The 14,470-nt window shown below is 45.6% G+C and overlaps 1 protein-coding gene across 1 annotated transcript in view; it reads left to right on the top strand.

The window, feature by feature from the left end:
- The window catches only part of CPD (carboxypeptidase D), an 839,931-nt gene that overhangs the window by 277,978 nt on the left and 547,483 nt on the right, over nucleotides 1-14,470 (top strand). Inside the window, exons 5-6 of the mRNA XM_086955076.1 lie at nucleotides 87-445; nucleotides 11,967-12,158. Coding sequence (XP_086811202.1) covers nucleotides 87-445; nucleotides 11,967-12,158 — 551 coding nt within the window. The remainder of the gene's footprint in view (nucleotides 1-86; nucleotides 446-11,966; nucleotides 12,159-14,470) is intronic.

Below are 14,470 nucleotides of genomic sequence, written 5' to 3'. Positions count from 1 at the left end.
TGTTTTCTTTTATATGGCAATAAAATAAATTAAAAACTTTTATTTTGTCATTGCTAGTTAAACTTCTAAATTGTTTTCCTCTCTAGATATATGCCAATTACTGCAAATGTTGAGGTTCTAGAAGGGCCAGCCACCTCAGTGAACTTTACACTGAAGCCTACTGTATTTGAAGCAGTCTCTGATATTCCAACTGAAGTGGTTGACGAGCATGTGCTTCCCACGGATGTTCCAGTTACAGTGAAGGCAGAAAATCCACCCCCGCAGCATGAGCCTGTTCCACCTCAGGAATTTAGGCATCACCATTTCTCTGACATGGAGATTTTCCTGAGGCGGTATGCCAACGACTACCCAAACATCACACGACTCTACTCTGTTGGCAAGTCAGTGGAGTCCAGGGAGCTTTATGTGATGGAGATATCTGACAATCCAGGCATTCATGAACCAGGTAACTTTCTCTTTTGGGTACAAGAGCATTGAAGTGTTTATGAGCCAGTGCAGAATAGCTATCTTCTTCTCCAGCGATAGCTATGTGCGATGCTCTACTTGTGAAAGACTTCTCCAATCGAGAAGTGCAGAAAATGCAGGAGGATGTTGAGAGAAGACAGTTCAGGGTTTCACAATTAAGGGCATCCAGACCATAATGAGCTTAATCATCTAGCCAAGATATTGGGAGTGGGTGTTGAAGAGAAGTATTAGACAAGGTATCCATGCATGTGAGACGGTTGAAAGAACCTGTTATTTTCTGTAATATAGACATTTATTTCTAAATTTTAACACCTGCTTGGTGAGTTTTACTGTATCATTTGGTAAAGCTGGTAAAGGGTACAAGTATACAAAAAATATTTTTTTAGACTACTCCCAAGAATCTGCGTGTTTATTATAGTCTATAAATGTAATACAAGAGACCGCTCAGACCAGTGCACGTTTATTTTACATATTCACTCAGTAGATTTCAAGGATTCCATAGGTGTTGGCCCCATTCTTGGGCTAAAGACTTTTCACATTCACGCCTTTGTATTCGGTTTGGACTGGGACTCTTCTGTTTCATTATTGGACTTGAGCTGCACATTGGCAGCCCAGAAATATAATTCTTTCTAGATATGAAGTGGAGTCTCTTAATTGTGCACTGTGTTGTCCAAACAACTCGGGTAGGTTGGGCTTGACATGGGGTTCCGACTTTCAGACGCAAGCCCTCCTATCACTTTGACCACATACACCTTTCAGTGCTTTTGGTGGGCATGTTGCAAGAGGCAATCTGACTTGCAGTCTCGGTTTACTTAAAGAAAAACAAAGGACCAATGTCATTTTTCTTGAGCTCAAGTATTTCCTTCATCTGCATGGGACGAAATGTGTCGGTCCCTAACCAGCAACACTTTTATAATGTTCTGTTTAAGCAGGGTGCAACCTCTGTCTCTTTCACATTGCAACTTGATGGTTCAGAATTGTCAGTGGAGCCTCAAAATCTGTATACTCAAAATATTCTACTGTCTGTTTTAAGACTTTGAGCTTCCTGTAAGAAGAACGTTTGACAGGGAAAATGGTGCTCAATGCTGAGAGCTTGCTTCCTGTCTGGGAGTGGGAAAGAGTCTTTGGAAAATGCTCTTCATCTGGATTCACTTATTCCCTTCTTTTGCCTCCTGGTTCATCACACTTCTAAAATCCAAGAACTCCTACCCCCAACTCCTAGCTAAATCTAATGGCTCCTTTCTGGTAGAATTTGTTTTTTTTTACAACACATTTTATTGAATTTTTCATGGTACATTCTGGGCAGATGCCCGACCTATACATAATCAGGACAAAAATGATTCAAGTGTACCAAGCATGTATAGTAAATTAATACAGAACATATATACAACACAACAAAAGCAATGTTTTGCAGACCGATCCAATATTCATACCTCTTGGGGAATTCAGCTAGGCAGTTGTATGAGCGGTGATTAGGTGCTTTATATAGGATGTTGGCTGGTGATAGTGGACGTTATCATTCACTAGGGGGTCTGAGAGGGGAGAGAGGGTAAATCTATTCCCCTGTATGTTGCTCATTAGGACCATATTTTCCTATGCTTCTGGGGGCAGCCCTGTGCTTAGAAATTAACATTGCCTACACTTTTAACTGAACACACAGTGCCATTGAAAGACCAGAGATTGAACACCTAATCTTTTAAACTTTTAACGGCTAATTCCTCCGCTTGTGAATTTTAGCAGGTGCCAAACTGGATTCAGTAATGTTCAAATCCACTCCCCTGTGCGTTGGTAAGTGGTGTGTCTCCACGTTGGATGAGTTTTTCCCTAGACGTGACATAACGGACCCCATATCTGTGCCACTTCTGCAAACTGATGTTGGCTCCTTTCCTTTCTTTTAGTGCCTTCCGATGCAGATCCCAAGCTTATCGAATTCTGACAGCTTTGTTCCCCAAAATTTCTTCAGTGTGTTGACATGTCTCCTCGTAAAGCAGGGTTGGTTTATGCAGTGTTGAGACGGTCACTGACAGATTCCAGTGATGGACTACCACTATGTCTGCCTCTGGTGCCTCAACTCGAAACATGGCTATGCATCATGTGATTGCTGCCGGAAGATAAATTGCAAGACTATCTGTGACTGCAAAGAAAAACTTCTCAGGACTTAAGTCCACAAGAAGTCACAGTCCCAGTTAAAGTCGAGGACACTGATGAGCTCTAGCTCCCTAGTAAGATTTTGGAACTTGGCTTCATCAAAATCTTGTGGGTTAGGTAAGTGAAAGAAATAGAAAAAAAACGTATGAAAATCATTAACATTTTTGCAACGCCCCAGGTACCACCAAGCTGCAGAGCCTTTCACTCGCATCAGAACCAATTACACCTCTGCTCGTGATCCAGCCTGATCCTAGGAGATATGCGATGCCACAACTTCTCCGTGAGCTAGCAGAGGCCCCACTGGATCTCTCTGGAGTTCAATCAAGGTAGCATCCAGCTGGGTTCCCGCCAGTGGATCCGTCCTTAACAATGCCACTCTACCTTGACTCGAGGCTGGCACTTTCTTCGAGCTCTGTTCTGCTGACACTAGCCTTCGGCACCGTGACTAATGGTGTCAACATGAGTCTTAGAACCAGCACTGACGCCGGAAACTGAGCTGATCTAGTTATCCGACTCTGAGACACATCCTCTGCCAATACCAACATCCCAAACACCACTTCATTGCACCTATTCTGATCCAGCGACATACACTCCATATGATGACCCAGAATGTGATAAGGCCCATTACAAGGAAGGCAACATATTTGATGACTTACAGGATACCAGTAGCCTGGACACCTCTCCAAGGATTAGTCTATCCTCTCCAAACCCGGCTCTTGTAGCAGACAAATCTGCCTCCTGTTCCACAGTGATCAGGAGGGCTTCAGTGGTCTTGGATGTTACCCTGCCCACAGCTGAGCCTAAAACAAATGTTCTTCAACCCTTGGCAAACCAACCAAGAATCTCTGCTTCCATTCATCTGGCATTGACTAATGTACTGATGGGCACCTGGGGTGAAGCCGGAGTCTTGCCCCCCAAACTAAAAGGTAAGTGACAATGCGTCATAGACCTGCTGCCAGAGATTTGGATTTTCTAGTGCAACACTAAGCTCTGAAGAGGGTACAGGCGTCCACGAGTTACCACAACCCAAATACCTTCTCTTAAAATCCCTCCTGACAGTCTTATCAGATCAAGATATTTGTCAAGTGAATGTTTTCATCCACCCTCTTTGCCCTAAGATCTGTTAATAGGTCTTACCTCATAATGCAATGTGGGACAGGGTGACTGGTATCATTTTGCATGTCTCAAATGACATCTGGCCAACCCTACAGCTCCTTACAACAGATAGTTAGGACGCAGCAAAGTACTCAATTCCTTTGGGCTTGGACACAACCGACTGTCTGGGTAGGGCAGCTGGAACCAGCGCAGCACTTCCGCACTATGCATTGGATTTGCTTCATGGGTTGCTCTTTGGGTGTCCAACAATCCTTGATGGATATGCCTCTTGACTGATCTAGGCTGTTTGGAGCGAAGGGAGACGCTGCCTTTGAACGGTTCAAAGAGGGCAAGGATACTCCTTGCTCTCTAGGCCTCGCTCAACTGGTTCAACAAACCTCCAGCAACATTGCCCCTTTTGAGTCTTTTGGCAGGGGACACCAGTAGACTCTGCACCAATACGGACCTCTGCAGTGACCGCATCGAGATGCAACAATCTGCTCAAACCCCCGAACTGCCATCCGGCCGGCCACCCTCTCCCAGTTGCAGTATAACTGCTTTAATTCCCCGTCAGCAGTGCATGATCGCCTGGGGGGAGGATGTATCATCTTGTACATTCCTGGATGGAGAAGCATCACATTCGAAAGACTATCTGCGCTTCCGATTTCACTGCTCCTGCAACCATCTATGTGCCTGAAGACAATAGGATTGTAGCGCTTTTCGTGATTGCACTTGTTAGCGTAGCGCTTTACCATTGAGCCGCGCTTTCATCCTTTTATGTGACTGTAGTTTGCTGCCTCACCTGCGTGTGCATTTTGGGCCTGTGTAGAATAATTTCTGCCTCACTAAGCGTTTTTGGGGTCACGGTATTGCCGCATTTGGCTGCTGACTCACTGCCATTTTGTTGTTGTTGATTGTGCCCCCCAGCCCGGCCCTCCACCTAGATCCCGCCTCCCAGCTACCCCTCCCTCGCCCCTCCCCTTCCACTATCCATATATGACAGATGCATTCGCGCGCAGAGTTCACGCGCAGCGGTCGCGCCCCATGCGCGCCGAAGGTGCGCCAAAGGTAACCCCGTCTACGCCCGGACCGCGCCCAGCGCCATACCCCCTGGCCCCCGCAAACCGCACTCCCCCAGCATAACGTATGACGCCGCCACCCTCCTAGCCCTTAACCCCGGACGCACACCACAATGCTACGAAGCTGCCCCAGGACGTACCCACGGTCCATTCGCCTGCCACTCATACAAGTTCGCCTGCACCAGGACCCACACCAAATCCACTAACTCCAAACACAGCTCTGACCCTAACCACCTGAAGTGCATCCTGCTGAACACCCGCTCGGTCCACAGACACGCCACTGAACTCTGGGATCTTCTCGACACTACATCACCGGACGTCGCCTTCATTACTGAAACATGGATGAGCGCATCATCAACACCCGACATCGCCATAGCCATCCAGGACAATTACAAGATCAACCGAAAAGACCGCACCGTCCAAACAGGAGGAGGCATCGCCATCATCCATAAGAACTCCATCAAAATCACGACCAACTACGACGATAACCTTACAACAGCCGAACACCTCCACTTCCAGATCCACACCGACCCTAGAACCACACTCAGAGGCACCCTCATCTACAGGCCTCCAGGAGCCCGTAAACAATTCAGCGAAGACATCACTGACTTCATCAGTCCATATGGCCTCGCCTCCGAGAACTACATTCTACTAGGAGACTTCAACTTCCACCTGGAAAAGAAAAGCAACAGCAACACCACCACCCTTCTTGACAACCTGGCCAATCTCTGCCTCAAACAACTTGTTGACACCCCAGCCGGACATACGCTCGACCCAATCTTCACCTCCAGCAAACACATCTCCTTTGATCGCTCCACAGCTCCCCATTGGACGGACCACAGTTGTGTTCACTTGAGCTACAAAACCACCTCGACCCACAACCCCCCACAACCTATTCCCCGAAGAAACTGGAACAAAATCACCACTGCCCAACTCCTCACATCGCTCAACCAAAACCCACCCACCCTCTCATCGAACCCAAACCAAGCGGCCATTAAATTCAAACAATGGATCACTCATAGCGCTGACGAATTGGCACCCTTGAAAAACCATCAAACCAAACAAGACAACAAAAAGGCCCCCTGGTTCAACGATGACCTTAAGAAATCCAAGAAGCTATGCCGTACTCTCGAGAAATCATGGAGAAAAAACCCAACCTCCGACAACATGACCACCTTCAAGGCAGCCACCGCAAACACCACCAGCTGATTAGATCCACCAAGAAATCAGCATTCAAGAATCGACTCGACAACAACGCCCATAACAGCAAGGAACTATTCAACATCGTCAAAGAATTTGCCAACCCCACCGCAGCCTCAAACGACATCACTCCCTCCCAAGACCTCTGCGATTCGTTATCCTCCTTCTTCTACAACAAAATTGCAGACATACATAACCGCTTCGAAAACCGTTCCAACGAACAATCCTCTCCACCCCCCTCAGAACCTAAACCGCCCTCTAACAACCTCAGCGCCTGGAACCCAATCACCACTGAAGACACCACCCGCCTAATGAACTCCATCCATTCTGGCTCGCCAACCGACCCATGCCCCCACCACATCTTCAACAAAGCAGACTCCATCATCGCACCCCATCTCCGTGATGTCATCAACTGCTTCCTCAACTCTGCTACCTTCCCAGAAAGCTGGAAACATGCCGAAGTCAGCGCCCTCCTGAAGAAACCCACTGCAGACCCCTCTGAACTTAAAAACTACCGCCTCATATCCCTCCTCCCATTCCCGGCCAAAGTCATTGAGAAAGCCGTCAATAGGCAACTCGCCGCCTTCCTCGAATCCAACAACTCTCTCGATCCCTCACAGTCCGGCTTTCGAGCCAAACACAGCACCGAAACCGCCCTCATTGCAGCAACAGACGACATCCGAACACTACTGGACAACGGAGAAACAGTGGCCCTCATTCTACTCGACCTCTCCGCCGCCTTCGACACTGTCTGTCACAGCACCCTCATACAACGCCTCAGCAACATCGGCATAAAAGGAAAGGCCTTGGACTGGATCACCTCATTCCAAGCTGGGAGAACTCAGAGAGTCCGACTTCCCCCGTTCAAATCGGAGGCCACCGAAGTAATCTGCGGTGTACCACAAGGATCATCACTCAGTCCCACCCTCTTCAACGTTTACATGAGTCCACTCGCTTCCATCGCGCATCAACACAACCTTAACATCATCTTCTACGCAGACGACACCCAGCTGATCCTCTCCCTCACCAAAGACCCCAACACCGCCCAAACCAAGCTTCACGAAGGCATGAAAGAAGTAGCCATATGGATGAAAAACAGCCGCCTAAAACTTAACTCAGACAAAACGGAAGTGCTCATCCTAGGGTCATCCCCCTCTGCCTGGGACGACTCATGGTGGCCTTCGTATCTGGGCTCAGCACCCACACCCACAGACCACGTACGCAACCTAGGCTTCATCCTAGACTCCTCACTCTCGATGACCAAACAAGTCAACGCCGTCTCATCCTCCTGCTTCAACGTACTTCGTATGCTCAAAAAAATCTTCCGTTGGATCCCCGCCGAAACAAGAAAGACTGTTACTCACGCACTGGTTACGAGTCGACTAGACTACGGAAACACCCTCTACGCCGGAACTACAGCCAAATTACAGAAAAAACTCCAACGCATCCAAAATGCATCAGCGAGACTCATTTTGGACATCCCTCGCCAAGATCACATTACCGGACATCTGAAAGACCTCCACTGGCTTCCCGTCAACAAGAGAATAACATTCCGTCTCCTCACCCACGCACACAAGGCCCTCTACAAACTAGGGCCCGAATGCCTCAACACTCGACTATCCTTCTACACACCCACCCGCCAACTAAGATCCTCCAATCAAGGTCTCGCCGCAGTTCCGCGTATCCAAAGATCCACCATGGGAGGTAGATCCTTCCCCCTAATTGGAGGCCAAGACCTGGAACTCACTCCCACTCACCTCCGCCTTACACAGAACTACATCTCCTTCAGAAAAGAACTCAAAACCTGGCTATTCGATAAATAATTATCCCCCTCCCCAAGCGCCTTGAGACCCTCTGGGTGAGTAGTGCGCTATATAAATCCTTGAACTTGAACTTAATATACCCTTGACATGCTGTCAATGCCACAACACCTTCCAGAGGTCCACTTGTTCGTACTCCGCTACGAAGTTCAGTCTCTCTTGGCCAAGGGAGAAATAACGAGGGTGACTGCATCAGATTGGGACTGGCTGTTAATTCTCTTATTTCCTAGTGCCAAAAAAGGACCGAGGACTGTATCCTATTTTAGGTTTTCACCCTCTGAACAACTTCTTCTGGAAGGGCAAGTCAGGTGTTTACGAAGGTGAATGGTGGTGATCGCAGCAAAGTTTGGGAATACCAGTCTTCCCATACCTCGGCAACTGGCTACAGGAGGCGGATTCTCCTTAAGTAGTTGTGAGCCACCTTCAGATGACTGGCAACCTGTTGGCTGTGTTCCAAAGTCACACCTGACTCCTTTTTCAACAGCTCCCGTTCATTGGAGTGATCCTGGAAATGGTGTGTTTCAGAGCCTTTCCTCCCTCTCCGAGAGTTCATGACATACGAGATATCATCCCAATGTTTCGACCTTTGACCCTGGTGTCAGTAAAAGCGGCTCTGAAGCTTCTGGGCCTCTTGGCCTCCTGCATCCTACTTGCAGACCATGCATGTGCCACATATAGGCTCTGTAGTGGTATCTGACTTCTCACTGGACTCCGCACCAAGGGGACCTATCAGAGTTCATCTAGGTGTCTGTGAAGACAGAGAAAGTCCTGCTGTGGTGGCTGCTTGACTGCAACTGGGCTATTAGCAGACTTCTCTCACTACCCCACCCAGAGCCAACAGTTTTGATGGATTCATCGTTTCTGGGTTGAGGAGGCCACCTAGGACCGGGGGAGATCAGAGGAGTCTGGTCATGGCACTCAAGCTTGTGCAACCTGCACCTCCATGTCTGGAGATTGAGTGATGACGGTTGATGTCCTTCGACCTTCTGCCCAAAGTGATAGGTGTTACCTTGGCAGCCGGGCGTCCATCCACTAAAACAATTTGAGCAGGATGCTGGGAGAGGTTTGTTGTCTGTTATATCTGTAACATAAAACCCTTAAACTCACAGCAGTCTGATGTCCTCCTGTTTTGTCTATCTTTAGCCCAGCAAGGCCTTGCTGTGACAACAGATAAGGGCTACCATTCGGTCTTCCCTTTTTAAGTCGCCTGTTACGATTCATTTGTTGTGGGGACTGATCCACATGTTCCCTCAAACTCCATTTGTGATGCCGCAGTGGGACCTTTAACCTGATCCGTACCTACCTGATGTGCACTCCCTTTGAACTGACGCACTGCTGTCCACCTACTCTCCTCCCCATCAATGTTCAGAACATCGACTAGGTGAGCAATCCATATGCTGCTTCTGTTTCATCACCTCTTCTTTATACTACAAGTTCTGTAAATTGAAGCTGGGAGGGCAAGTTCTCCTCTCCCAGTTTCTTTGCTTAATCTGAGCACCTGGCTCCTGATATACTAATTTTATTGTATGTGGATTTTAGATTTCATCACTGAGTGGCTTCTCTGAATGATATTCTTGGTTACGAATTGGGTGCTTATGGAAATGAAGCAGCCTAATGGTTACCCTTCAGTCATTGCAGCTTACTTAAATATGCCTTCAGAATTAGACTTCCTAAAGAATGTGGTTGTGAGGCGCCATATAAATATTGTTCTCGTTCTTCATATCCTCATTAAACCCCCCTGCAATTACACAGAACATGGTTTTTGCATTGCTTCTGCATAAACCATTGAGTCTATATACTCCATTGGCATCGACTACTGACTTGGGAGATTTCTTTTGTGCAAGAAAGAGCTCTGAGCTTCATGCTTATCTTCTGAAAAGATTAACATTGTTATCCACAAGGGCAAGTTTTTTTTCCTTTGGCCAGTCTCTTTCATCCTTCTTATGATTCTAACTGAATTTCTTGTAAATCAAGAATTTGTCCTCATTTTTTATACCCTTACTCTGTACTTATTTTCATCAACATGATATCTTTAGGGCTCTGAAAGTTTATATTGAAAGAACAAAACTCTTTAGACTCTGAGCAATCTGCTGGTCACTCACAGCTATCTTACTGCAGGAAATCAAGCAGCTAAAGCGATGATTGCTGGGCGTATAATCTTTCTTTATTCTGATGTTTGAGGAGGGCAAGTTCCTTGGCGAGCATATTGTTCAACCAGAACAAAGTCTGCATTGGTTCCCTTCCCAATGTATGCGGATATCCTAGACATTTGTAAGGCATCAACATGGGCTCTCTGCATGCTTTTTGCAGTCTGTAAATGCCATGACCATGTTCAGGATGGTTACATCAAGTAGTCTTTTCATTAACCTGCAAATGCAACATGTGCTGCTCTACCAAGTCTGTGTTCTATGATTTATTTACTTTGCGTGGCACAGTCACATTTTAATGGTATATTTCTAGCTTTACTGCTTTGTGCTATTCACTGATTTGTCTTTGCTTGTTCTTTTGGATTAGTTTGCTGTTAAGAGAAGTTTGATTTAAAGCTTCTTCTGTTCAGAAACTGCAACAAGAATATTTGCCTTTTATCAAAAATATCTATGCAATATTTTGCTTTGCAGTCTTTTGAGTCACTAAATGTTACTGAGGCAAACTTCCTCTACTGTCTTGCGTTTTTAAGAATCTTCTTTAAGGGTATGCATAACTCTGCTAATGCTATCTGTTCATCAGAAGTGCACTTTTCACTTCAATAATTCGGATTGCTATTAAGGGAATCACCTACATGCATATATACCACTCCTCAGTAAGCAAAAGAGTGTGCTATTTAAAAAATGTTGCGTGTGTCCTTCTCTCACAAAATGTGATTTGTAAGCAAGAAATCCACAAAATTATTTAATGCAGCAAACTGTGAAATATCTGATAAAATGTTACTGTCCAATCCAAGCTAACCTACCATGCCTAACCAGTCATACCCATTAACTGTATCTTCCACACCTATTCAACCTGCCATATCTAACATCTATATTAACTACAATTCCTGCCTACCAGACCTACCATACTCAAACTAATTTACCTACTGTAACTGCCTTACTACAATGTATGCACCTACTATATGTACCTATTTAATCTTCTTACCATACCTAATCTAACTTGCCTACTTGTTCAAATCCCCCTACCATAGCTACAAAACCTACTTATTTACATGACCTATCATACCTGTACCATACATAACCTACAAAATACAGACCACACCTTGCTTACCGTAGGTGCTCATTATATTTGTTTACCTTACATATTTATAATACCGAACATGCTTAGCAAACCTACATACCATACCTACTTGCATTAATTACCTACCTTACTAACCTACTATATATAGCATGCCATACCCTACCTACCCACCATACCTAACCTACCTTTCACACCGAACCTACCTAGCATTCTTAACCTAGCTCCTCGTCTGCAGCACATATCACTTATGCTTGCGGGAGTTATCTATGAAAAAGGGCAAATTATCCTTATGGGATCTCCGGCAAGAGTTTAAGGTATTGCAGTTTGCTACAGAAAGCATTTATAACCAACTCAAAGGCCATCTAGTAACAGCTTAAATACTGTAGCCTGCATTAGAAAGTGCAGGTTGTAACTTTTGAAGTGCGTACAAATGTAAATCTCATTGCTTCTTTAAAAATAGCGAGATCTAGTGTCCTTGCCAATGCTCGTTTAGTTCTCTTTCTGCAGTTCCCAACCAGTTGTGAATGAGGCAGAGCAAGGATAAAGAATTAAAACTGTTAACGAAGGGCATTTCTCCTTTCTGTGAGCTTTCTTTCTGTAAGGCTTTTAGGAGGAGCATTCCCCATTTTAAGATGTTGAACCATATTACTCGTAAGAGTGGAGCAGCTGTAATAACATTCCTTTTTTTACTCCTACACCAATTGCAATAGCTGCTGCTTCTTTTCAGCCTGTATCGAACCACACATAAACCCAGCACTTATTCGTCATATACTCCACTGCTGTAATAATAATTTTAAATAACTCAATAATAGTTAATAAAACTAAACCACCACAAATCTAAAAACTGCCTCACTAACTCTCAAAAATTACCTCAATGAGTGCTCAGGAGTTCTCTGCAGTATATTTTCAATCTGTGTGTTTCTGCTTTTAGGTGAGCCAGAATTCAAATACATTGGAAACATGCATGGGAACGAGGTGGTGGGGCGGGAGCTGCTGCTCAACCTCATCGAATATCTCTGCAAAAATTTTGGGAGTGACCCAGAAGTCACCAAAATGATCCACGACACTAGAATACACATCATGCCGTCCATGAATCCAGATGGATATGAAAAATCTCAAGAAGGTAACTCAATGTTCAGTGTGATGTCAACTTGGTTTTCATGCTGGGCAAACTGTGGTTGTATGTGTTATTTGCTTCTTCAAATTCTGTAGCAGTAGGATTATTTAAATGCCTCATGAAATTGAAACACGAGTGTTTCAAACATTAAATACTGCTTGATACAGGAGCATACTGGAGATTCTAGGGCCTCCGATGCAGTATTTATCAAATAAATTATTTTTGCCGGTGCAATGCTCTATCTAAATACTTACATTTTGATAGGAAGACCTGCTGAGGCACAAGCATAAAGTAATTTACACTGGATGCAGAAATGTGTTGAACTGTGGCATGCAGGAGAAAAGGTGAGGAGAGTACACCCAATCACCATTCCTTTTTGATCAGTATTTCACCTTTATGTAGTGTATTCAAGATCCTGTTTCAGACTAGCATTGGAGTGGTGGAAGAATAAAAATAGGTTTGCATGGTCTGTAAACTCTTTCAGGTTCACTGCCAGAGCGTAGAACCACTGCTGGACTTGGCCCTTTTTGCAGGGTCATCCCTGAGCTTTTTGCCTTCCTCCTATATTTTTTCTGACCTGTTGTTGGCTATTTTATGACTCTGGCCACTTTACCACTGCTGATCAGTGCTAAAGTGCATATGCTCGCCCTACTGTAAATGAATGTATTAATTGGTGATTCCATGATTGACTATTTGTTTTACTTGTCAGACCCTGGTACAGTGCACTGAGTGTGCCCAGGGCATGTAAATCCAAATGCTGCTAATGGGCTTGAAGCACTGGTTGTGCCACCCACAGAAGCGGCCTTGTAAAATGTGTCTAAGGTCTGCCATTGCAGAGACTGCGTGCAGTCTGGTACTGTCATGCTGATTGGGCAAGCGCACCCACTGTCCAGTCCCTAAACCTTCCCTTTTCTTCATATCAGTCACCCATATAGTAGGCCCAAGGGCAGGGTGCATTGTAAGTATATGTAGGGCATGCCCTAATAGTGAATTACAGCCATTTTAGTTTTTCACTATTGCAAGGCTACCTGTTCTCCATAGGCCAGAATGGGCTGTTAGAATTATTACATTTTATAATCCTAACTGACTCGGAGAACATGGTAGAAATTTGAGTTTAGTATGCCTGGACTCAGAATGATAAAATACATCTTTTAGTGGTTGGGTTTTAACATTCTGTGTTTGCAAATACCACTTTTAGAAAGTAGGTATTTGCTTGCCTAACCTTTCAAGCCTGCCTCTGCAAGGTGGTGTATTCCTTTGTCTGGTTTTGTGAGTGACAGGGCTGAGGAAGTCCAAGAGACTCAAAATCGAGATACGGATTACGCACTCCTCGTTTAGTTTTTTGGTGAAAAAGCTGTGGTGTGCATCAAAGATATCACTCCCCGACAGTAAGGTGTGGTAATCAATACAATGTCTGTGGCACTTAGGATAAGTGCCAACTCTCTGAGCACAACCTCTGAATAAACGATTGACGTTTTTATCCAATTTTTAATTCCAATAAAAGTTTAGACCAAAACTGTGTGGAACTTTCTCATTATTTATTTCATGTTGTTTTCACATGAGTATTGCTTGTTCAAGAGGTTAAAGTCTGTACATTCCAATTTCCATTGTTGGTACAACGAGTTATGTTACATCATAACCTCATCACCCAATGCATTTCGGACAAGAGACGGCACGAGTCAGCCCAGTGGTGAATAGAGAGATCTGCATCTAGATGGAAGGGAGGAGTTGCACCTGGGACCTGAATAGGGCTGGGCCTTCCCTCTGCAATGCTGGCTCCACCCCCTGTGGTGCGTCTGATGTCTCTGCCCTTCACACTGAAAGAAGAGAAGGAAGACTGTCAACAAAGAGCTCCAGGACTGTACTTGCCTTCCACAATGCTGGCTCCACCTCCTGTGGGGCGTCTGATGTGCCTGCCTTGCGCCGTGAAAGGAAAGGAGAAGTCTGGTAAACAGAGTGCTTCAGAACTGGTTTGGACTAGGCACAGACCCCTCTCCCCTCAGATCAAAAGATTTTGGGGTATAAATATTGACGCTGTCCCCGAGCCGGTGCCTGCAACGCGACTAATGGACACCGCGACGTGCAATGTCTCGCTACAACGACTCGTACTGGTCTGACTGCGGTCACTGCTGCTGACTTCGAGTCCTGTGAACACACCGGAGTTGGGCACCGCCTCGCACGCTTTGCGACGCACCGCCCGACTCGCACCACTGTCCGACTGATCAACGCCAGCTCCCGAACTCCGGCTCTGTCGCCGCACCTCAAGCTGCAAGCATCGCATCGAAGCACTGTCTTGCCCTGCAACGCACGCCTTTGAT

The sequence above is a fragment of the Lissotriton vulgaris genome, chromosome 2_1 (genome assembly GCF_964263255.1).
Source record: "Lissotriton vulgaris chromosome 2_1, aLisVul1.2, whole genome shotgun sequence".
NCBI lineage: Eukaryota > Metazoa > Chordata > Amphibia > Caudata > Salamandridae > Lissotriton > Lissotriton vulgaris.
The sequence above is the reverse complement of the archived record's forward strand: the minus strand, read 5'-3'. Positions and strand labels throughout refer to the sequence as shown.